Here is a 24,001-nt window from a genome sequence, read left to right as displayed (position 1 = left end):
GTGTTTGGTGGCACTAATACACATCTCTGATTTGGAATAGTCAGAATTCAAACTGATACGGGGTGCACTTTGGAGGAAAATACTAAGGTGTTTAAATGAAAAAATGGCAATTGATTACGTGTTAATTTTGCACCTTAATTTTAAACAATATACTTTTTGCCTCTTGCCCAGGTTGCTGCCATTCCAAATTGTTGATGAAGGTGCAGGCTGATTATGCTTTACATTCTTTAGTCTAAGATACTGTTTATTTTTTCTTTTATTTTTTTTTTAATTTATATTAAAGTGTAACACCACCCTGTATTTTACAAGGTGTGTGTACATTTGCGGATGTGCAAGCGTGTATTCCATTTAATGGTTTCCATGGATAGAGCATACTCAGACCATTTGTTACTCTGAAATAACCATGTTCCCTATGATGATTCTGATTTTGGAATATACAGGAAAAGATCCTCCCTTCAAGTTCAAACAGCAGTAAGAATGAATCTGTACCACTAATTCTAATCCATGTACATTATGATATTACTTCAAGATTTATATATACTTATTTCTATTCTTGCTGTTATTTTAATTGTGTAATAGAAAGTGCAGAAGTAAATTGAAATAGCTCCACTAACCTTGTAAACCTTTCAAAAATTTATTTGAAAATATGATAAAAGAAGCAATATTCTGAACGATCTTGAGTTACTGTAGAAGATGAGGGGCATAATGAATAATATCAAGAGGTGAAATACAATGCTTTTAAATGTAAACGTCTTTTAGCATCAGAGATGACTGTCTCATAATGACTATGCTCAAATTTTACTTCAAGATTGCACCAAAAAAAATTTTTTTTTTATACTGCTGAGCATGTATGAGTGGGTGGAGAAGCTTATTTATATAATCATATATCAGGGATTGATTTTAATAATAATTTTATAAAAGGGATCGATCTTAGATATTTCAGTTACATTTTAATGCTGGTATTTGAGCACTGGCAATAGTTAAACGCAGTGACTGTGGAATCTCCATCTTTGAGATATTCAGAAGCCATCTGGACACAGTCCTGGGCAACCAGCTCTGGATGGCCCTGCTTGAGCAGGGGAGTTGGGCCAGGTGACCTCCAGGAGTCCCTTCCAACCTCAACCAGTCTGTGATTCTGTGTGGATGGGGGCGATCATCAAAGATGGCTAGCATCATTCATAGGACATGCTTCCCAGTAGCATTGCGGTGGCTGAGTAGGAGTATCCTTGTTAGGTAGGCATTTCCCTGACAGAGAAACCTCTAGTAGTGGGTAGGCTGCTTGGAGAAACACCCTCGGGGTCACAGTTGTTCAGCCTCAGCACTCAGCCCCTCACTCTCTTTAGCTACATATGTGATAAATTAAGACATTCTCTAATCTTAAATTTCTGAAGGCATTTGTAAAACTGCAGCCGGACTTGGCCATACTGAATGAGCTATTCCTGGAGCCAAGTACTTCCTCTGCACAGGATACGTGTTCTCATCATTGCTCTTTGGTTCTTCTTTGGACATCTTCCAATTCATCCAAGTCCTCCCGAACGCTGACCCTGCTGCTGGGCCTGGTCTTCCATGAAGGGCCTCTCCTCCCTGTGTGCCCAGGAGCCGTGCCTCCCTTCTACCTTCAGCATACTGTCAGGAGGTCGCCTTGGCTGGTGGCTGGCATCTGCTGCCCTTCCTCAAATGGTCTCCCTGCCCTGGCGTTCCCTGTGTGTGAAGGGCCTGGGGACCCATCCGCTTGCACCCACCATGCCCAAAGGCCTCTCGGCTGGTCTCCTTCCTTCTCAGGGGCGGTGGTGGTGGCTGCCCATCCACTTAATAGTTTTCTCTGCCTCCCAACTTCATATCTCTTTGGTTTTTTCTGGATTTGTTTCAAAATAATCCTGAGTATCCGGTTAGATAACATGTATTTGAGGAGGATGTTGTAGCGCTGTCACCGCCTTTGTATGTAGACAGATCAAAATGTGCATTCTTTTCTTTCATTAAGCACATGTACATTTTAATTCAAAATCCATGTGTCATCAGACTTGGTAAACAAGATCACATTCTGAGTACCCTGACAGCAGAGACTTTTGACATTTTTGTTTCTGAAACCTAGTAATGAAAACGGAAGTAAATTAAGATCTATCAGTGGCTTTTGATTGCCGGCTAAAATTTTTAGATTATGTCGACTTCTGTTTCTTCCACCACTTCTTTTAAAATTAAAGGAATCACTCGGCAACAAGTTACAACGATGTTGGAAGTTTGGATCTCCTGTAACTTTCTAGAGCTGCTCACTCTGACTGTAGAAGGAGCAGTGGCTCATTAGGGACACTATAAATAAATACAAGGCTCATTTTTCTGTGCCACTAAGTAGGTCCCACTTCAATTCAGAGCAAATACCTTATGTAAGTCTGGTGAGGGGAACTTTCCTCAGTGCATACGCGTTGCTGGCGTTAACCTATTGATAATGAAATTCCAAGCCTGTTTTCTCTTGTAACGGGTGGACGGAGCTTTGTGAGAGCTGTCAAAGGAAATTAGGAGTTTAGTAACTGATGTAGAAACAGAAGAGGAGGCTTTTTGTATTTCTTTGTTCTTGTGTGCTTTTGATGAATACTGTTAACTACTTAGAATTTGGTACACTGTACTAACCAGAACTTAATATGGTGGTTTTGGGAAATAGCAAAAATAAAAATAATATATTCATTTCTTTCCCCTGTAATCTTATTGTTTCAGCAAGTTTCTACAGTAATATTTCACTCTTGCTCATTAGAAATTCACCTCAGGAAAGCAAGTAAGCATGTCTGTCTGCTTATGGATCAGAATCCTATTTTCTGTCATTTTAAAGCTATGTACATGTTCCTGCTGATGCATAAATTGCTTTCAGGTGGTTTTTTTTTTCTTAAGTTCCTTTTCTAACATTCCAGTCAAACCATTGTGAAATTTTTTTTATTTGTCTTCATTTAAGGCATTTACTTCCTCTTACGTGACAAGTGACACTTAACCCTGAGGAATGTTAAAATGTCCCTGATGAGAATGTGTTGGTGACATGGTGATAAATCAAGCACATGGTATATGATGGCATCCAGTATTACGTGATCGTGGGCTGTAATTACTCAGATGTGATGTCTGTGGATGTATGAGCTTGGAAGAGTGCAGTATGACAATGCTAAAGGCAGTGTCCAAAGAAAATCATGTCTTTCTCTTGCATCTTGCTTGTTAGCTCTTGAGGCAGCTGTGGTGCCTTGCCGTGTAAGATTTACACAGTATCTGAGGTGTGAAATTTCCTGCCACGGTGACATCCTAATCTATTTTGGCAGTGCTGTGACAAGAGTCAAGAGCGTGAGCATGTGCAGACCCGTTTGGTGGAACTGAAGGGACCCAAGGGAAAAGATAAAGAGGTTGAAGAGGAAAGGGGAGCATTCCTTGAATTTGCAACCTTGCTGTTTCAGTTCAGAGTTCAGTATTTGAAGCACTGATGAGCAGGGGGAGCAGCAAGTTCCTCTGGAGCCGCTTTCTGCGAGTAGTGTAAAAATGGTGGTATATTTGTAATGTGGATGATGACCATCAGCTGTGGTCACCTGCTGACAGGAAGAACAAAGCAAAGCTACAATCTTCTGAATGCAGGAAACTCACTCATAAGTTTTCAGTTCTACTCTGTGGGCTTTCTTGAAGTGAACTGTGTCTCGTGTGCTGGGTTAACAGAGAAGGTTGCATCTGAAGCCTCTGCACAGGCTTTAACCATCCCTTGTAGTAAGCTGAGGGTGTTGCCAAAGCTGGCAAAAACATACCAGGTGGCTTCTGTGAAGTGCTTAGGCAAAGCAAGAGGTATCTGATTAGAGAATGCTGTTTTGTAATAGAAGGCAAGGTTAATGTTTAATCTTTTTAGCATAAAGTGCATTGTTTAAGTAGTGTTTCTCTCTGTAGCCATTTCCTTGACATTGTTATTGTACCTTGTTTTGTGCACTCGGCTGTTAATATAGCTCGATTTTACAATTTATTCTAGCCCCTTCCTGTATCTCGATGAAAGCAAGAAGTTTTTTCCAAGTATTTCCAATCATGCTTTGACTACTTTTCCGTTGTTACCATGCCTGTGGACCAGGCCACATTCATTCAAAGACTACTGATCTCGAATCTGAAAAGGCTGTACTCTCATTTGGTAGTGTCTTTTAAAGTTTGAAACTTTCACTTGAGCTGCAGTTAAATAGCCTGCTTGCTTCATTTTTGCCATGGTTACATTTTAAACCTTTGGTCAGGGGAGCGGCAGGAGCCACTAGCCCACTGGGATGCTGTGAGCCTGGGGGGAGATAAGTAATTGAGATGCATCCTTTTTCCTTGGGGCAGGGCTGTTGAGGTTCTTTCACATCAGTTTCCCAGGAATTGGTTTTGGACTCCCAGAATTCACCCAGTCTTGACCCAGCTCTCTCTCATTGGGATTATATTCCTTTTCTGCAGGGTGTTTTTTTTGGCCATCTCCAATTACTTATTTTTCCACGGGCTTCTTACGATTTCTGTTTTTCTTTTCCACTGGTAGGTATGAGTAGACTGTAGTTTTCAGTTCACCTAAATTCTCACATCTGACATACCTGGAAATTGGTAAGGATTGCTTGAGGAAAGGCAAAGGAAAACTAGTCTCTTCTGAGTTTGATAAGGCTGATAGGTTGCTGATTTGGAAAATCAGAAGGGAGAGCCATAGGCTGTGCTAGCAATTGGTGTGGTGCAATGAGAGTTGGGAGTGTGGAGTGAAGCAGCTGCGACTGAGCATCTGTGCTGGATGCGCTTTGCAGGCTTTGCTTTGGTTGGCTCTAGCCTGGTGGCATAGACTAACCACCCGTTAGGTGTGCTCCAGGAGCACAATATTCTTGTTTTAAGTATTATCCATAAGGAATGCAGTTCGCGTGCACTCAGATCCCTCCACAGCATGAACCGCAGCATAGTGTGAGGTAATGTGCTCCCAACGACCCGAAATGTGCATGTAGATGAACTGGTAGAAGGTGACTGGGAAGTAGGTCCGCACAAAAGATGAGTGGCAGAGACCTGCCCTTGGCAGAAGAGACCAGATGAGCTATTACTGACAGTAAAATTAAAAAAGAGAGGTGGGATAAAGGGAATGAAGGAGATATAAAGCCAAATATGTAGCTTGATGGAAGTTGTAGCTTGCCAATAAATTAGTCATCCAGTTTGCTGGTGGCATGGTTATGCGTGTAGAAGTGTATTGCAGTATTAAGAGCAGATAGTATTTTGATCTTGGCAATTTAGGGAAGTTGGAAATAAGTTTATATTGGTGATGTAAACCTAAATATGAATAACTGATTCATCAGACTGTTGAATGCAGACTGCAGTGGGAAAGAGTTACGATGTTTGTTAAAATGATTGAGATAAACATAAAGGCATGCTGTTAATTTTAGATGTATGGAGATTAGGCCCAGTATATGGAGTTTTACAAGGACAGCGATAACTTAGACATGGAGGAGAGGGTATTTTAGTCAACTGTGAAATACCTGTCTAGGGGATCTTTAGCTTAAGCAGGTATAACTGGACAAGTAATATTTTGACAGCCAGCTGTTACTGCCATCATATTGAGCTGGCAGCCACACATTTTTACCAATGAACAAACACACCAGCTTTCCAGGTAAGTCCACATACTCATACCATAAAGTAAATTGAAATATATTATACAGCAGAAAAGGGAGAAGATAGGAAAGTGAGTATTGTATTGTGATATCCGTGTTACAAACATGGGTAACTATATTGCGTGAGCCATAGTGCATACTTGTGATAACATTTGTCTTGTTTATATTTTCAATTCTAGGTTTACCCTGAATTACAAATCACCAATGTTGTTGAAGCCAACCAGCCAGTTACGATCCAGAACTGGTGCAAGAGGGGATGGAAGCAGTGCAATGGTCACCCACACATTGTGGTTCCCTACAGGTGTTTGGGTGAGTGATAGTTTTTCTAGTCTGTTTTTTCCTGCTCTTTGTTTTTTCAGTCTCTTCATGAAAAACATAGTCTACATAACTATCTTTTATATCTCTGTATTATTATCTTGTGTGAGTTGGGTTTTGTCCAATTGCTCAGTCCTTTGGAACTACATTAGCTACAGAGAAAATACTCCTGCTCTTACTGACACTGTTTTAATGAGTGACTGCAAATCAGGCTTCTGCGTAATCCCCTGACTTTTGTTGTTATCTGTCCTCCCCCCTCTTTTCCTCCCATATAGACATGTGTGTGTGCGCCCAGTTTAGAGGTTTTTTTGCTTATAAGCTATCCGTCTTTTCCCTAAATAAACATTTTTTTCCCCGTTATTTTTTTTAATAGCTAATATTTGGTCTCTTACTGTGAAAGACAGTGGGAATCTGTTTTTATTGAAAGCAAGCAAAAGCTAGATTATAAAGTCCCATGTTTCTCCCTGCAGCTTTATTTTTGTAGCGGTTGCTTGCTGTTCCCTCTGTGTCCTTGATGCTTTGAATTGATTCACAAATGTAAAAGGGAGGTTCAGTCTTCACTTTTTTTTTTCCTTAACCTTTACTTCTCTGTTAGCTTTCTGTCAGCATTCAGAAAACAGCATTGTTTTAATTTGTTTTCATTAACATTCTAGGCACAACTTTTTCTTGAGATTATTCCATGAGCTATTTAAATATGTTGTTTTAACACTGCCATTTGAATTGTGATAAATTGGCTGCCCAGTTTTATCTTTAAATGCTGGAGTTCAGAGTTGGAACTTGCTTTTCTACTAAGCCAGTGCAGCTAAAATGCTGTGTGGAAAGCAGCTCAGACCATTTATACCATTAAATAAATAATGAAAGAAATCCAGAAAATACACAATCTTTCTAGAATTTTTGTTCATTTGTGTAGAATAGGTGAAACACATGGCATCCTCTGCCTGATGGCCAGGAAGAGAGAGTGCCAGCTTACAAAGACAAGACTGCAGAGTAAGCACGTTACCACTATGGTCAAAGGTGCCAAAACAGCAGATGTGTAAAATCTATGCTAAGAAGTATCGGGGAAATTTTATTGTTCGGTAAAGTTTCTAGATCTGATGTTTGTTTGTATGGATACAAATAGGTGTTTCTATACCTGCAGTATATCGTTGTTGATGCTACTGCAGGTAAGAATGACTAGTTGATTTTGAGCAGAAGTGTTCAAGGGGAACCCAAATTCAAGACTTTTGGTGGGGGGAAGGACCTGCCTCTAGTAATACTTATCCTGACTGCGGTAAGGAACCTACTGCTTTCTGTGTGTTTTCCAGACTTCTATGTGAGTTGAGTTGGTCCCTTCCAGCAAAAGTTTTAATGCTAAAAGGGACGTGCTCTTCAACCCATTTGTTGCTGTGTTTTCTTCAGTTTTCCACAGTCAAGATAAAAACATCAGCTTGAAGCATCGATAGACTTGTAGAGTCAGATAAGCAACTTGTTAGAGGTGGGACAGAACTGCAGTCACACCTAGCTTCATCATGATGTGTTTGGTCAGACTCCATGTGAGTGCGTTTGCACTTATTAGAGATGCGATGGAAGAAGATCAGACTAGTGAAACTATAAAAACTAATTTTTATTATTGATTGTATTGTTATCATAAGCAAAGATCTGAATTATGATCAGGGAAGTATTATGTTCAGGACTGTCTACTTATGTAGATTTGGTCAGTGCCCTGGAGAACTTACAACCTAATTTAAGATAAAAGACAATGTCATCACAAGAGCAAATGAATATAAATTGGCCATGAATAAATTTAATCTGGAAATTATAAGGAAGTTTCTGCAAGAGTAAGGAGCTCTGATGGTCTCCTGGTAAAAGGAATAAGAAGTCTATTAATTTAGAAGGAAGTTCATAAATTTATGAACAAGATTATATGCAGTTCCCTGCAGGAGTCAGGAACTAGACTTGGGCTTCTAAGGTGTCTTTCCTGAGTTGTGGTTTTGAATGAAAAATTATCAGGAGTTGAATGTCTGCTATCTTAGGTAGAAAGCTTGGCTTACTGGAGGCAAAAATTGTAAAGACATTTAAGCACCTCATGCCCATTAATGCTTTGCCCTTAGCTCCTAGTTTATATTTTAAAATTCCCCCATATGCTGCTTTTTGTCTAATTTCCTTGTAATTGAGCCTTACGCAGCTGTGTCTGCCTGTGTTTATTTTTGTCATCGTTCTCCTATACTGCCTTTCATCTTTTGACCCCGACTAGAATAAAACTCATAGAAACAAAAGCCTTAGATACTGATGTTGCCAAGAGTTCACTGTGAGAACAGTAGCCACATAATTACTTCTGCTGGAGGGAAAATGGTGAACATGGCCATTATTTGCCATTTCTCCATCAAACAGCCTTCTGTTTGTTGTGTGTGGTTAAAGTTGAACTTCCTTGTGTGTGGTGAAAGTGCATGAGAGGAGGAGGCTGGAGGAGTTGGGTCATTTTCCCACAAGCGAGGCTGGGAGTAGAACCCATCATGGTAAGTCGGGCTTGCTTAGTACCCATCAGCTTCGTGTTCATCTATTGCTAGCAGCCCACGTTGTCCTCTCCTGTTGGCTTGCTGCCTTCATAGTGGTGAAGCTGGTCATAAGATGAACAGATCCTCTGAAATGAGAGGAACTCCTGAAGTGGAAAAAAAAGTGTAGTTTGGGGGTTTCAACAAAGACCATTCATTTACTTTTCCTGTTGGACAGTTACCCTTTTAATTTATTACTTTGATTTTTCTGTAGTCTAAAAGTTGTGGTCAAATACCTTGAATACTCTAGCTGCCTTGTATATCAAGGGGTAGACTAGAGGCAGGGAGTTGACTGAATTCAGTCTGTCGGTGTCTCATTGCTTTGATGACAGATTATCTTTTAAAATAATTTTATGCAATATCATGTTGTTGGTTCTTCTCAATTTGGTAACTAATCTTGTAGCCTGCACAAACAGGTCAGTATGATTTTTATGAATTATCACCATATGCAGTACTGTAACTGTTTTCAAATACTTTTTCCTAAATCTTATTTGTTACAGAGTTAAGGAGTCCTAAGAGCTGCTGGTTTTTTTTCCCTTTATCTCTTGCTAATACTTCTTCAAGGTTAAAAGATTACTTCTTTGAATGCTGGATCTTGCCTGTCAGCTCTGCGTGTGCCTCTGCTATCCTTGGTGTGGTAGCTGCTAGCGGGCAATTTCAGAAGTTGGGCACTAGCAGTGCCCATTCCTCAGTAAACTTAGTACAAGTAGATCCTTGATGTAGACCACCATCAAATCCATTGACACTGGTAAGAATTAAGATGCCAAAAGGAAGTTTGGCAGCGGGCAGCTGATTGCAGGGTAGAGTCTTATAAATGTTACTTTGCTTTGAGAATCACTTTCAGTATCTTGAGTCAGCTTATAGTTTCTTCCACCTTGACATTTTTTTTTCTACAGAGGTGAGAAACAGTGAGTGACAGAAACGTGTCTGCTTTCAGGCCAGAGCATCTTCACGGTCCATTTGCGTCCCAGTCTTCAGCTGAGGCTTTCCAAGACGTGTAGGCAGCATATCGCTACGGCATTTGGCTGCTCCATTAGTTTTTTTTCCTCTTTGAGACTTGTGCATGATGGTAGTTACTGCAGCTATTTGTAGCAATATACTTTAGTAATATTAATCAGATTTATTAGATTATACAGCTTCATATTTTCTTAAGTGGATGCAACTAAAGCATAAAAGCAATAATTTAAATAAGGCAAAATGAAAGCCACTTATTTGAATCATCTGTGTGTCTTTGCAGTGACCACATAAATATGCCCCCTAAAAATGTTTCAATAGAACCCAAAAAAGAAAAGCATTACTGGTTTAATTTAAGATATAATTTTTTGCCTGTGCTCAGGGTTTTGAAATGTTCTTAACACTGCAAGCTTTGAGAAAATGTCCTTGTGCAATAAATCTGATTCACCGATATATTCACTGCATGCTCCCAGGGACACAGGGGATTACTGTACGGTTTCAGTTCATTGAAGAGGGGAAACTTCTTGTGAAAATAAAATTGTTGAGTAAATTCTAGTTACCTTTCTGAACACACTTGCCTTAAAACTATCTTTATCTTCTGGCTTTTAGAAAATGACATCTTCTAGCGTGTACTTACTATGGCTCGAAGCTCTATTATGACAGAAATGAGAATCTAGGTGAATACTTAGGTCTCTCGAATGATGGTATCAGACTGTTATCTTCAAGGGGGAAAAAATTTGGGATCGGAGGTGTTGTTGGTTTTTTTGTTTTTTTTTTTTTTTTAAATAATACAAAGATTAAAGGGTTAAATTATGCTATTAGGGTGAGGAGTGCACTGCTTGATGTAGAGCCACGAATGTGTTTTCAGTGCTTAGGCAAAGATGATGAGCCATGCTGGCAGAAGAGTGAAGATCTGCAGTGCTTCCTTGGCATGGTGTCGGGTGTGTGTGTGCTGGCATCTTCACACCTGCAGCACACAAAAAAGCAGGTGCTTTTAAGATCAGGCCCTCCAAAATGTTGACAGTAAGCTTGCTGTGGGGCACGGGCTGCAGGGTTTCATCAGGCAGTGCCAAGAGGCCCGTGATTTCCACTTCATTTTATGGAAGCTGTTCTTGAAAAATATCCTGGCCGCAAACCTAGCCTTGTTAATGTTGGGGGGAGATCTGCCACTGCCCGCAGCGGGAGGGCAGGATTCCTGCCTGTGTTGGGGCAGTGTGGGCAATAAGCAGTTGTGGTTTGCTCTCTCCTCTCTTCAGTTCTTGCCTGAGGAAAAGCAGCTGCCGAATTTGTGCAGTATGGGCTATGAAATGAGGTAATTCACTCTTGTGTTCCCGGCTGGCAGTGAGAGCAGGCATCCTTGTGCTGTAACTCTTTGAATACCTTGGATAAATCTATGCCTGTACTTTTCTGAGTAGATGACATATCATGTACTGTTGGTGAAATACACCCCAGCCTAGCTGCTCATTGTGCACTGCAGCCCTGGAGAGAGGAGAAGTTAAATTAGGCAGATGTTCCTGGGTCGATCTGTAGGCACAGCAGGTAAACAACTGTGAGGGGGGGTAAAGGGCAGTTACCAGAGCATTGGTTAACTGCGCTGCTTGCTTTTGCATACTCACGTGTGACTCTGCTTTGTTTTCCTGTTAATGCATACTGTATTAATGCACTGTATTCAGGCAGCGTTTGAAGGATCCAGATGTATTGGAATATCATTATGTATGTAGCCTCTGTCAATCAAAGCATGATTACTTGCAGTTACTTGTTCATAAACAAGTGGATTAGGTTATATGACAAATACATCTTACTGTTTGGTTATGTACTGGAAAGCTGGCTTCTGTTTCTGGTTTTAACAAAAACATCTTTGAAAATATTTATTAACTTGTCATGCTGTATTACTCTAGCAGCTTGTGAAATTAACCACTTGTTGATGTCAGAAGAAGAGGTGTACTCAAGTCTTGATACGCATGCCTAACCAGTTATACCAAAGAAAATACCAAGGTTATGCCTGGAATGAATCATTTAAATAGGGATATATGTAATTGACAGTTCTTTTGGTTCATCTGGTAGCTGTAATTTTGACTGTAAGAATTTTTTCACACAAGTGTGCGAAATACCTATTTACTTCTGCTACATGGCATACTTGCTATTTTTTTTCCTCTCAGCTCACTGTCTAGTACACCGATTTCTGACCGCAATGGCAATGCTTCTCTTTTGGATACTTTGGAAGCGCTTTCCACTGGCTTTTCCATGCAATGTCTAATGAACAGAATGACATTAAATAATTGTATTGGAGTTTTCCTGTCCCTGCTAGTTTAGCTATCTGCCTCCAGCTTGCCTCAGTCTCCACTCAGCCATATGAATGATGCAGACAAGCCTCACAACGCACTCTTGTCCTAAAATAAAAATATGCACTTAATTTCAGCCTACACGACTACATCATGTCTAGTTTCTCTGACAGCGCTAGCTGACAGGCAGGAGAGGATCTCCAAAAAGACTAACAATCTGAATTGCTTAGTGGGGAGACCACGGGTAGAGAAATCCTGGGCACAATGAAAGGCACAACTGTTCACTGGGAGAAATTTTTCGTCTCTCTTCTTTGCTCCCTCACAAGACAATATTCCTGCCTACTGGTGGTATTTTTGGTATAGCGCTGGGTGGGTGGATGAGAAAGCCCTGCCTGCAGAGGCTAGGCACACTTTTTTTGGTGAAACTACAAGCGCTGCAGGGATAATGAGGTGTCCTGACACACTGGCTTCCTTCCACTGCAGCAGAGCCTTGGCAGGTGCTCCCTCGCCAGGTCCCTGTCCAGCTCCAAAACCGCATTTGGCTGTGTACCGGCAGCTCTTCGCGTTGTGCCAGCGGTCAGAGTTTTCTCCTGTTTCTGTGTCCTCGTGGCTGAGCTAATTGCGGCAAGCTTTTAGGGCCTCAGTTCATCAAGTGTGTTCTTAAATGTGCTTACGTGCAGCGGCGTAATTAAGAGCATGCCCTGACATGCTTCGTTGAAAAGTAATGGTTTTCTCTATATACCTGAACTCTGTTGGCCCGAATTTTATGGTCAGCTTCCGTAAGAGAGAAGTGGCTGTTAAGCATCAGTACAACCAATAACAAGTTTGTCTTTTTATTATAATTCTAAGTAGCTGTATTGCCTTATGGTTTATAACTGTCTTCCCAAGTATTTTCTTCGCAGAGCAGGACTGTATAAACCATTAAAGTGGCCTTTGGTGTGTTTCAGGGGACAAAATAATCATCAGCTGGAGGAAGAAGTATGGGTGGGCAGAGAAATCCTGAATGAGATCACCCGCCAGTGGCACAAAAACCTTCCTTAGGCAGTCACGGATCTGTTTCTGGGGGCTTCCACCTCCTCGCTTGAGCCAAACATCGCTTCAGCGGTTGGTTTAGCCAAATCCTAGCTGAAGGCGTGGAAATCTTGAAGTAAAGAGATAAAGCAAAATTAGCAGTCTGGTGGTGACCAGAATGTGCCTTTATGTATGACTAAGAGTAAATATAAAACATCTTATTTTTGTATAAGCCCAAAAGAAAAAAAATCTGAACTTGTGTATTTCTGTGCATTTTTAGGGTATGCATCTGTTTTACTTGTTTGGTGACTGCAGTAAGGCTTTAATAAGAAAAGAATTTGTGGAAAAGGTCAAAACACAAAAACTTTTTGAGATCTTGAACATAATACCTCAACAGATCTACTTCTGAAGCAGTAAAAGAATTCCTTATAGGTAAGCATTGAAAATGAGGGGATTATTTCTCTTTACAATGGACAAAGGAAAACAGAACATGTGTATACACTTCAGGAACAGCTCACAGGAAGCAAGCGGTCATTGACATGTGAAAGTCATCTTCATAGCTATCTATAATTACAAATTGTAGTAAATACTATTTCTATTTTTTTTTTTAATGTTTAGGAGCTTGAAAAGATAAATCAGTTTTCTGGTTGAATGACCAAAGCTATAGCTGGACTAAGTTTTCTGTCTCTTTTAACCCTGTCCAGGCTACCTGAGTGCCTCAGGGATTAAAAACAGCACGTTCCTGCTTTTTCTGCAGTGCTTTTATATAAAATGAGTTAACCACAAAAAGTAGTGCTGAAAGACTATTAGTAAGGTTAAAAAGAGCTCAAAAATTAGGAAAGAGGGAAACTAAGATGGCCTCCTGACTCTAGTAGAACCCTTCCTGTGCAAGGGGTACCAGGGCGGCCCCCTCTGTCTGCCCTGCCCCGCTGGGTGCGCCTGAACAAGCTATTTAGTGTGTTCTTCTGACCTCCTCATTCGGGCTCTCCCATAGCCTTAATTACTACTTGCCACTCAAATCCTGCCTGAAGACAAAACCAACTTTCCTCTCAAAGTTTCTCTAACCTTACCTGACCACTTTGGAGGCACAGGTTTAGTTTCATAAAAGTCATGAGGTGAGGAGTGTCATCCCTAGTCTGTAGTTGGAAGGCTAGAGAGAAACTTCAAAACCAAAAGCATCTGTTGATAGTTGGGCTCCAAGTGGTAAAGCACTTAAAAGAGCATGTATGTCTATGTGGGCTTATGTACGCGTGCACACAAAGATTGTTTATGAAGAGGGACCTGGACAAGCTCAAGAAATGGGCCTGTGTGAACCTCATGAGGTTCAACAAGGCCAAGGGCAAGGTCGGGGCAACCCCTGGTATCAGTACGGACTGGGGGGTAAAGGGGTTGAGAGCAGCCCTTCCAAGAGCAACTTGGGGGTACTGATGGATGAAAAGCTGGACATGACCTGGCAATGTGTGCTCGCAGCCCAGAAAGCTAACCATATCCTGGGCTGTATCAAAAGAAGCGTGGCCAAGCGCATATGAGGGTGGTGAAACACTGGGACAGGTTGCCCAGAGAGGTGGTAGGTGCCCCATCCCTGGAAACATTCAGGGTAAAGTTGGTTGAGGCTCTGAGCAACCTGATCTAGCTGAAGATGTCCCTGCTTATTGCAGGGAGGTTGGACTAGATGACTTTTAAAGGTCCCTTCCAACCCAACACATTCTATGATTCAGTTTTGATAGATGTGTCCATTCACACACGCATACAACCTGTGCGTAATGCATGAAGCCACTGCATAAGTTTCATAGCTTGTTCATTCTACACATCCAGCGTTTGGAACCAGACCAACCAGGAACTTCCAAGCATCTTTGTAGTGCCACAGAGCTGATTCATCCTTTTTTTTTGTGTGCGTGTGTGTTTCCTTCAACGTACAGTACTTAATTTTGCAATGAGAGAATTCTGCTAATTGAAGTGTGTTGTTTGCTTAGCCTTTTAGGAAGGCAAGATGGGGAGAGGGAGAGAAAAGTGTGCATCTTACCACATGTCACTAAATTGATTTGCATGTAGAGCATCTTCCTACAGATTTCTATCATCTGACTGAAAGCAGTGGTAAGATCTCATGCGAAATACATTCTGGTCTCAGAGGAGAATTGAGTGTTGCCAACAGATTTGATGCAGTTGTTAACTGCAAAGAAAGAGTCAATGATGGAAATCACTGGATATTTCTAAAATGTGCTAGGGAAGATCCTGGAAATGCATTTCAGTAAGCCTGGTTTTAGGGGGGGTGGTGCTTTTGTGAAGTGCTGAACACCTAAGAATATTGGACTTGTCAGTGAGTATGGTATTGAGGAAGAGGCTTTTACAGTGGCTTTTTTTTTATTTTTGAGGAGTAGGTAGGCAAATGGGTAGTGTGTCTACTTTGATTTTTCAAAAGAAATTTAACAAGGTCCATTACCAGAAGCTATTAAAGAAATTAATCTACCATGGAATAGAAGAGAAAACTCTTATGTGACTAAATAAGAAGAAAGATAAAAAAGGCAGGAGTTAATGATCCATCCTCAAGGTGGAGAAAGGTCACCAGTGGAATCTCAAGGGATCAGTTCTTGTACCTGTGACATTCAAAATATTTGTGATTTGGAAAAGAGGGTAAATCGTGAGGTGACACATTTGATGATGACACTAAGTTATTCAGGGTAGAATGAAAAAAGGCAAACTATGAAGAATTTCAGATGTTTTTTTGATATTTATTGACTGAAGGTAAAATGGCAGGCAAAAAACGATGTAGTAAAGGTAGTGTATGTGGGAGAAGCACAAAAGAGATTAATCTTATCTTAGTGTATATGGTGATACTGTGAGTAGCCCAATGCTTCTCAGGACTGAGACTTTGGCATTTTCAAAGGCTTGTGGGAGAGCGGATTAGGCTTGTGACATGCTTTTTAAATACCCATTTCTGGACTGATGGGCTGCACTGTCCTTTGTCCCGCATATGCAGGAAATAGTGATCAAGGTAGCGATTCCACTTGACCATTACTTTGTGCAGGAGCAAATGAGTGAATTCTTTGGGAATCCTGGGCATGGTTCCTTGGGTTTTGTCACTGAATATGTCTGTTACTGCTTCTAGAATCCCCTTGGATCTGGGAACAGTTGAACCACTGCTCACTGCGTGAAACATAAAAAGCAATGCTTCTAGGGCATCAGCAGCCTCTAGACAAAAACTGTTATTGTGCACCTTGAATTCTATGTTATGTCCGTGTTGGTTTTCCATTACCTCCAACAGTATTATTGTGCCCACGTAATTTAGAGACGGCCTTACGTTTAAGCTTTGAATTTCAGTTCTGAAGTGGTTTCTAGACTTGGTATTCTTTTTATGTCACAATACTTTCACCAAGACATCAGAATTACTTTCCACGAAAAAATGTGTTTATTTTTAAATAGCATGGTAAAATGGTTCTTAATTTGTCAACCATAGCAACAAAACTTAAAAAAAAAAGTATATGTACAATAACCAACAGTATATGTATTAGTTTTTTGTTGTCAGAGTGCTGGTATGAATTAATCTTTATATTTGCCTTTTGAATGTAGGCAGGCAAAACCTGTACTTAATGATTCAGGTGGCTTTCTGTGAAAGATACTTTGTCCTTCATTAAGAGACTTTAGACATTTGTTTATAAATATGCCCTTATATTCTTATCCTTAGTGGAAAGCCTGGCTTCTGGAGCAGGTTTGTGTCAGAGAGTTCATCTGTAACCTTGGAAAAGTGTTTGCAAAATGACTTCCAGTAAGTGTAGGGAAGAACTTGGTTAATTTTCAGTAAAGTATTTCTCATTTAGGGCACATTGCCCTTCAGGCAAAGAGGACTGATAAAGCTAGTACTTGCGCTGTGACAGTGCAGTGCCTCAGCATTTATCTGCCCTCAAAGGATAAATTGTCCCTAAGTGTCAAGGGGAGGCATGGCAGCATTTACGGGGCTGTGCTCCAAGTGCTGGAAGTCGCTCAGGTCTAGCACACGTTCATTCATCAGGCCTTGTTGCTGACAGCTTCGGAATGAAGGAGAAGGTACGGTGTTGCCTCAGCCGGGCTCGCACCCAGCAGTGCTCCCATGAAACGGCAAGCTGGGATTGAAGGGCTGCAGGGTGACGCCAACCGCCTTCCTGCTGGGCAGATCGCTACACTCGGAGTGTGTCCCTAGGGAAAGAGTTACAGCGCTTCATGCTTGTGTAAACATCCGAAATCTTTGCAAGATGAACATGCTGACATTTGAAGGTCAAACATGCTTCAACACTTCCAGTCCCTTGCCCTCAAGTGCAGGCATCTTTATCATGCAAGCAGAAATTCCCTTTGGGTTCCTTCTGCTTTCACATGAAAGCTTATACTAGTGGTAGATGCTGAAAACTACTGTGTAACAGCAGACATTTTGCATTCAAATGTGGCGGTTTATTTTCTTGTGGGAAACTTCTGCAATGGAAAACAGAAGTTGAGAATGGTCATACGCAGTTCATGAAAATGAAGCATCCATTAACCATCTAGGAATTCGGGTTTTTGATGAACCCCTGTAGATACTAGATTGTGTGTGAAATTGGAAAAGCAAGATGTTCTTACTATGCTTGTCATGGGATCAGTGGCAACAGAAACCCAAAAACGTTCTCATGCAGTCATTTGACGTGTTTTGGTTTTTTGTTTTTAATACAACTGTCCCAAATTCTCTCAATTCTTACTTTTGGGGGAGAGGGAGGTGTTTTAAAAAAAGTTTACTCCTCTTTAAGCTCTTCAAATTTGGACATGTGGTTTGTCAACAGCCCTGAAAACTGAGAGCCGAGTTGAACCACAACTAGAAGCCCTCATCTGGGCCTCTTCCAAAAGAAGTGGAACAGTAGAACTTTTTTATTTTTTTTTTTAAGGAACCATTTGACCGGGTGTGAGATTTTTGTGCTCGGAAAGCTGCGTGGAGGCCAGGCTCGGGGGGAAGTGGTCAGGATGGGGGTGGATGGTCCGAGGAACTTCCAGCTTGTCCCTGGGAGGCTGCTGATGTGGAGGCCGTCTGTCCCCTCCAGACCCAGCTGACGCTTACCTCCTACCGTCGCCTGCCTGCCAGCCTTGTCTGGCCCCTTAGCGCTGGGTGTATCACGAGTTTCTGTAGTTTACCCGTCCCTGTTGTTACAGGAAGCTAAAGGAAGAACAGCTATGGTACCCGGGGTAGGAATGCACTGGCATTCATTTACCAAAGCAAGCGTCTGGTGGGATCGTCTGGGTGGGGTTTTTTAATCCTGCATTTGCATTTATGGAAGGGAAAACCTGGCTCTGCAGAGCATTTGTGCATGGCCAGTTTGGTTTTAAACTTCCTAGACTTGATGTATTTATGCATAGATCATACCAACATAATACTTAATAATACCCACAGCCTGCTTGTTAACAAAAATAAAGCTAATAGCTTTAGTACTTCATTAGCTTGAAGAACTGCTGCTGATTTACTGATTACAGTATAGTCTTTCCTCATGAGCCGTTTTAGTGGATGTATGAGCAGTTCTGCATTTTGCTTTCACTGTGGATTTAACCTTTGTTCAGACATTTTGAACTTTCTTACTGACCTCCAGGTTGAGAAGTAATAATAGGGTTTTTTATTTTATGTTCAGAATCACATGGAAACTCTTCCTAATGATCACTAAGGGAACTTAAAGGGGAATTTGTTCCAGTTAAATACGTGAACCTGAAGCTAATACAAAGTACTTTAGTTTTAGTAGAACATACACATGTGCTTTAAAAAAAAAAATCTGTAGTTGTAACCTTTCTTCTTAACCTGCTGAATTTTTTGTTCTTGTTTTCCACTCAAGAATTTTTCGTGTGTACCTAAAAAATGCAGAATTGATAGATAAGAGTTGTATCTTAGTTCTTAACCTGGCCATTAAAATCATTTCCTAATTGTTCAGTTTGAAATGCTGAAAGACAGCAAAAACCTGCGCTAGGGATAATAAATGAGGATCATGATTACTGGAAATTATTTACTTTCTGCATTAATATGTTTGATCTTTAAGTCCCGGTGGCTTTGTCAGTAAGTTCTTGATGTCTAAAATATTTAAATTACCCTATTTTTTTCTATTAGATCATTCCAACTAGGTCAACAGAAAATTGAATCATAACAACTTGATATCAAAGTTAATTTTGGTAACACAAATTAATTTTGGCTCTGTAGTAATACCAGCTCCTACTTCTTTTTCCAGAAGGTACCCGGGTGAATACATAAGCAGTGTCTGCTTCTGAGGAAGTCTGATCCTCGGTGCTTTGAAGGAGACTGGGTTTTGTTTTAGTATTTCTCTTAGCTGTTCTTCATTGAGCTGGTCTTGTATATGAAGTGTTTTCATACCTTTCTATTACAGTTTAACCTAGGACACAATTTCTGAATATCTGTTATTTTGTCAAGTCATTCTCTTCCCCTTGTGGCTGTTCTTAATCTGTTACAAGATTATTTATGATCAGCTCCCTGAGACTGCAGCTGTTTGGAACCAGTCTACTCAACAGAGATTACAAACCCTTTGGGAAAAGGACTATTTTACCATTTTTATGATACTCAATGCAGGAGCATCCTGCCCTATGACTGAAAAGCCCATATTTCACCTTACAGTACAAAAGAGAAACTATCAACAGCATACACATGAGGCTACATCTGGAGCTGTTTTCTCTTACCTGTTTTCTGGGATTTGTTTATTCAGCCTATATTAAATACATGATAGGCAAACTCCTTCCCTTTGCTTTACTGTGGACTCTGTGTATGTGTAGTTTTCTTTTTGGAGATATTTCCTTCTTACAGTGGAATCCCTTATAAGTTCTGTAATCAACCCCAAATTTGGCTCCCTGTAACACCTTTTGTTACATCTGTTTCATAACCTGACTAAGCTTGAATTGCTTTACGTAACTTTTCTTCAGACTGGGAAGAACAGAAGTCTTTTGGGCAGGGTTTCTGTCTGATGGTGCCTGCGCTCGCCATAGAGAGGCCAGTAGCCATCTATGAACGCTTTGCTGGAGCAGAGTTGGAGGAATCCTGCAGAGGCTGTGATGGGTCTGGGTTTGTCTTTCTGCTGCCTGGCCTCCAGCCTTCCTCTTGCAGCTCATGTCAGATCAGAAAAGATCAGTTGGCAAGCAGTTTTTGGTGAAATGTGAGCTGAGTTGACTAAATAAATAATCCCGAAATTGCCTTTCGGTAGGGGATGTTTCAAAACCCTGGTCCCTGATCTTGATGATGGCGTGGTCTCAGATGTGGTAATGCCGGCAGGAGACCAGCTGGGAGGTGTACCTGAGGAAGAGGAGAGCATGGAGCCACCCTTTTTTGAGAGAAGCATTGACCTGGATTGGCCTAAGCCAATCTAAAACATTTACAGTATTCACAATTTTTTGAAAATACAAGTTCCCATGCTCATCAGTGGCCCATGAAACATTGCCTACCCAGAGTATTTTTTGCTACTTGTCTTGGGTTTTATACTCTTAAATACTGGGTTGACTTTGAAAATAGAAAACACAGCATGTGTAAATCGGTCATTGTTGTATTGTTGTAGAGCGCTGAAGTGATAAATCCATCATATTTCTTTTCCTCTTTCAGATTTTTTGGGGAAAAAAAAAGTCAACCTTCAGTCTAGTTACAGTGTGAACTTCCCCTCCATATGCCCTTTTGCTCTGTTCTGTAAATCATAAATATTTTGATATGTCACTTTGTTCTCAGTGTGGGAAACAAGGTTTTTATATTAAAACTTGATAGAATCTTCTGTAGCTTACACAGAACCTTTTTATACTTCATTTATTTTCCTTTATTAACTAATAATGATGCTCCAAGTTAATTTGCCATGTCATAAAGGAGAAATACTGAAGTGTCTTATACCTTTCCTTTTTGTTAAACTCTCTAAAATGATAGGCAGCTGTGAATTTTTATTTCAATTTTTCAATTATGTAACTGCCCTCATAACTTACAAAATGTCTCCTATGTCAAGGTGTTTCAAGAGTAACTTTTAAATTCTAACTAAAATGGAAGGTGTAATTTCAAGTTAAACTCTAATGCCATTTTTATTAATATGACCAATTGGCTGTTATCTGGTCTGTTACAACAGAATCAATTTACAGCAGGTTTTTCTACGTTATCAGAGGTAAAGCTCTTAAGAAAAACGTGCTCTAAAATAGCGTGTGCTCTGCTGAGGCGAACTAGTTTAATTAAGGTCAGTGGTGGAGTGGGACGATGCCTTTCTGAGCCTCCTGAGTGCTTTGAGGTGCCGCCTCTTTCCTTTTGTCCCCCTCCCTTCTTTCAGTGATATGGCTTGCAAATTGTCTTTGAGGTTGCTCGTTGCCCAAAAATCCTGTTGTTGTCAACTGCACGTCCACAGGAGAAAGTATGAACGGTGTCTTCACTGTGTTTTGGCCTCTGTGCAACACGAGGGTATGTGGGCTAACTCATGCCCAAACGTTCAAGCATTCCTCTCTGAAGTTGGTTATCTGTAGATGATACCTTTTTTTTTTTAAAGTAGAATTCCCCATTATTGTCTCAAGATTTCTGTTTATCACATGACAACTGTAGCTGGGGATGAAATGGGGTAAAATAGCACCTTCAAGGAGAACCTCACTGATGTTGCATCTCATTTGGCAAAACTGCTATTTTTGAAGTACTGTTTAAAGCAAAGTGCTCGTTTTGCTGAACTGGGATGTCAGCTCACTTGACCTTTTTAATTGACGTGGCAGGCTCAGATTTCTGAGCAAGAACAGCCATGCTGCAAGAAGTGCCTGAGCACCTTCCCTGCTCCAGCAGAGCCCTCTGAGAGGGGCCCACCTGGAACCTCTCTCGCATAAGAGGCAGCTGTGGTCTGAAGCCTTGGTTAGACGCTACAGTCCAAGCAATATATCTAAGAAAAAAGAGGTTTTAAGCATGACGGTCTGTACAAAATTCTTATCTGGATGATGAAATCCTATTTAGGTGAAACTTTTCTTGCTCAGCGATTTGAGTTCAAATGCGAGCAAGCAAGGAGGCACTTGCTGTCCTCTTTAGTCAGTCCTGGCCTGAGTATGTTATGAGTTTATTGACAAGATGTCTCCTCTGCTGGACTTTAAGAGGAGCATTGAGAGACAGGACAGGCTTCCTGGGCAGTCAGAGCAGAGGCACTTGTGTGGGAAGAGGCAGCACCACCAGCAGACACTGCGCTGGTGCACTCTTTTGTGTATATTCTCCATTTTTGGTTACCAACACAGCTACTGAGCTATCAGGAATGTTGCCTTACTGCTGACATCAGAGGAACTGCACAGAGTAACATCAGTTTTCATCTGCTGCTTTGAAAATTTTTGTTTCTGACTGATTACTAACCTGTCCTTTAAAGTTGTCTCCTTTCTGGTGCCATATGTAACTCCATCCTAATGGAATTTGGGTTTTCCTGAGCACTGCCCGTGATCTGCTATGGCCAGCTTACCGTTCTCTGCGTGGACCTCGTAAGATGCATTTCAGCTCATATATACATGTTGTCAGACATGTAGGTAAAAATATGTAATATACTGACTTTGATTTCTTTAATATAATTCTTGTGTTTGTCTTACACATTTGGGACAGATGCTTTGTCCTTGCATTTTTTTTTCAGTGGTGGTTCAGATAGACACTTTTCACTAGGGGCAAAAATCTGCAAAGGATTTAATTTTGGAAAATAAGCTTTTATAGACCTTTCAGATGCATTACAAAATGTTCCATTCCAGTGGTTGGTCTTGATTTATTCAATCTAATTTGGTCATCCTTGCTGCAGGCCTAGAATATGATATATTTACTGTTCTTGACTTTAATGTCTTCCTTGCTGTTGCTCATCTTACTCTAAAATCCATTTACTCTCTCAATTTATATATCTGTTGATGTGATAAAAGGTATTTGAATTAAAAAAAAAAGTCCTCATTCTGATACTGTGAATTAGACAGACACCAGGCAGTGTTTCTGAGCATAAAGTCTGTGCAAATAGCAAATATTATTTTATCATATTGCCCTCAGTATTTGCATATAACATACTGTTAATATTAATCCTTAAGGACAGGATTCAATTCTCAATAGAATATGATCTTGCATGTTAATCCTGACTTGGTTTCTGTCCACAATGACTCATATGTACGAGGAAGATAAATAAAACAGGTTAGAACTAGTCACTTGGTAAAATATGACCATCTTCTACCAGCTCTTGGTTACTCCTGCTGTGTTCACTGAGTAATTCTTGCAATGAGAACTGGAGATGAACAGTTTTGTTAGAAAGTAAGGGTTTGGGGTTTTTTTAGGTAGTAATATTTACATTAAATATTCACATGGCATTGCACATCGACAGAAATTGTTGACTCAGAATGCAGTAAGTATGCTATACTGCCTTCTGGGTTATTGCGTGCTCTCATGGGAGGGCTAGTGACAATACAGAGCTTTTGCCTTTTAGTTCATCAGAGCAACTCAGCCCCGTTGCTGGTAGCAGTCATTACTTTCACATCCTATCCTTCAAATGGCACGTGAAGAGTTGGATCCTGGTGAACAGGATCCTGCGCCCTTTCCCTTGTCAGTATGTTTAATGTAATAAGCCAGAAATTGCATTTGCATTGTGTTTTTCTTAAAAAAAAAACCCAAAACTATTGTCTAATGTCTGGATCAGGTTCAAAAAATTTGTATATCTAGTAAGACAGGTGATTTGTCTAATCTAACGTACTGTCTTCCTCATTAGCCAGCAGAAGGTGGTGCAAGAAACCATTCTGTTAACAGGACACTTCAGTGTATGATACTGAGGGTATGCCTTGAGTATGCCTTCTGTTTTGTCTGTCCGTAAAGTTGACTCAGCTAGCATCCTTGTTTGGGATAGATAACAGAAAAGCAAGCTGTTCAGTTAATCTTCTGCTGTCACACAGAGTGTGCGAAGGTGACTGTGATCTATGCAAGGCACCGCGTTCTTGATACTGTAGTTTGCAACAACTTCAAAAACTCTAACAGTAGGTCACATGAAAAGTACAGAATAACGTTCTGAAGGCCAGTGTGTGGGGAGGTGAAGACACCCACCCACCCCCACCAGTTTGGGGTCATCTGCAGACTTTTTGAGGGCATGTTCTGTCTTCTCCTCCATATCATTGATACATACGTTAAACCAAACATGTGCCAAAGTGAAGCCCTGAGGTATTCTACTTATTACTTCCTTCCAGATGGAGTACAACCGTAAGCCACTACCTGTTGAGCTTGACAGCACAATCAGTTTTTCACTGAATTAGTGAATTCCTTGCTAAAATTAAGATAGACGCTATCTATTGCTTTGTTCTTATTACCAATCTTGCCATTTCATTCTAGAAGGCAATT

General features: G+C 40.7%; 1 protein-coding gene across 4 annotated transcripts in view; it reads left to right on the top strand.

The window, feature by feature from the left end:
- The window catches only part of APP (amyloid beta precursor protein), a 222,601-nt gene that overhangs the window by 67,407 nt on the left and 131,193 nt on the right, over positions 1 to 24,001 (top strand). For all 4 annotated transcript variants that reach the window (XM_074600232.1, XM_074600221.1, XM_074600209.1 and 1 more), the window contains exon 3: positions 5,786 to 5,915. In XM_074600232.1, the coding sequence (XP_074456333.1) occupies positions 5,786 to 5,915 (130 nt within the window). The remainder of the gene's footprint in view (positions 1 to 5,785; positions 5,916 to 24,001) is intronic.

This window comes from Larus michahellis, chromosome 1 (assembly GCF_964199755.1).
Source record: "Larus michahellis chromosome 1, bLarMic1.1, whole genome shotgun sequence".
NCBI classification, from domain to species: Eukaryota; Metazoa; Chordata; class Aves; order Charadriiformes; family Laridae; genus Larus; species Larus michahellis.
The sequence above is the reverse complement of the archived record's forward strand: the minus strand, read 5'-3'. Positions and strand labels throughout refer to the sequence as shown.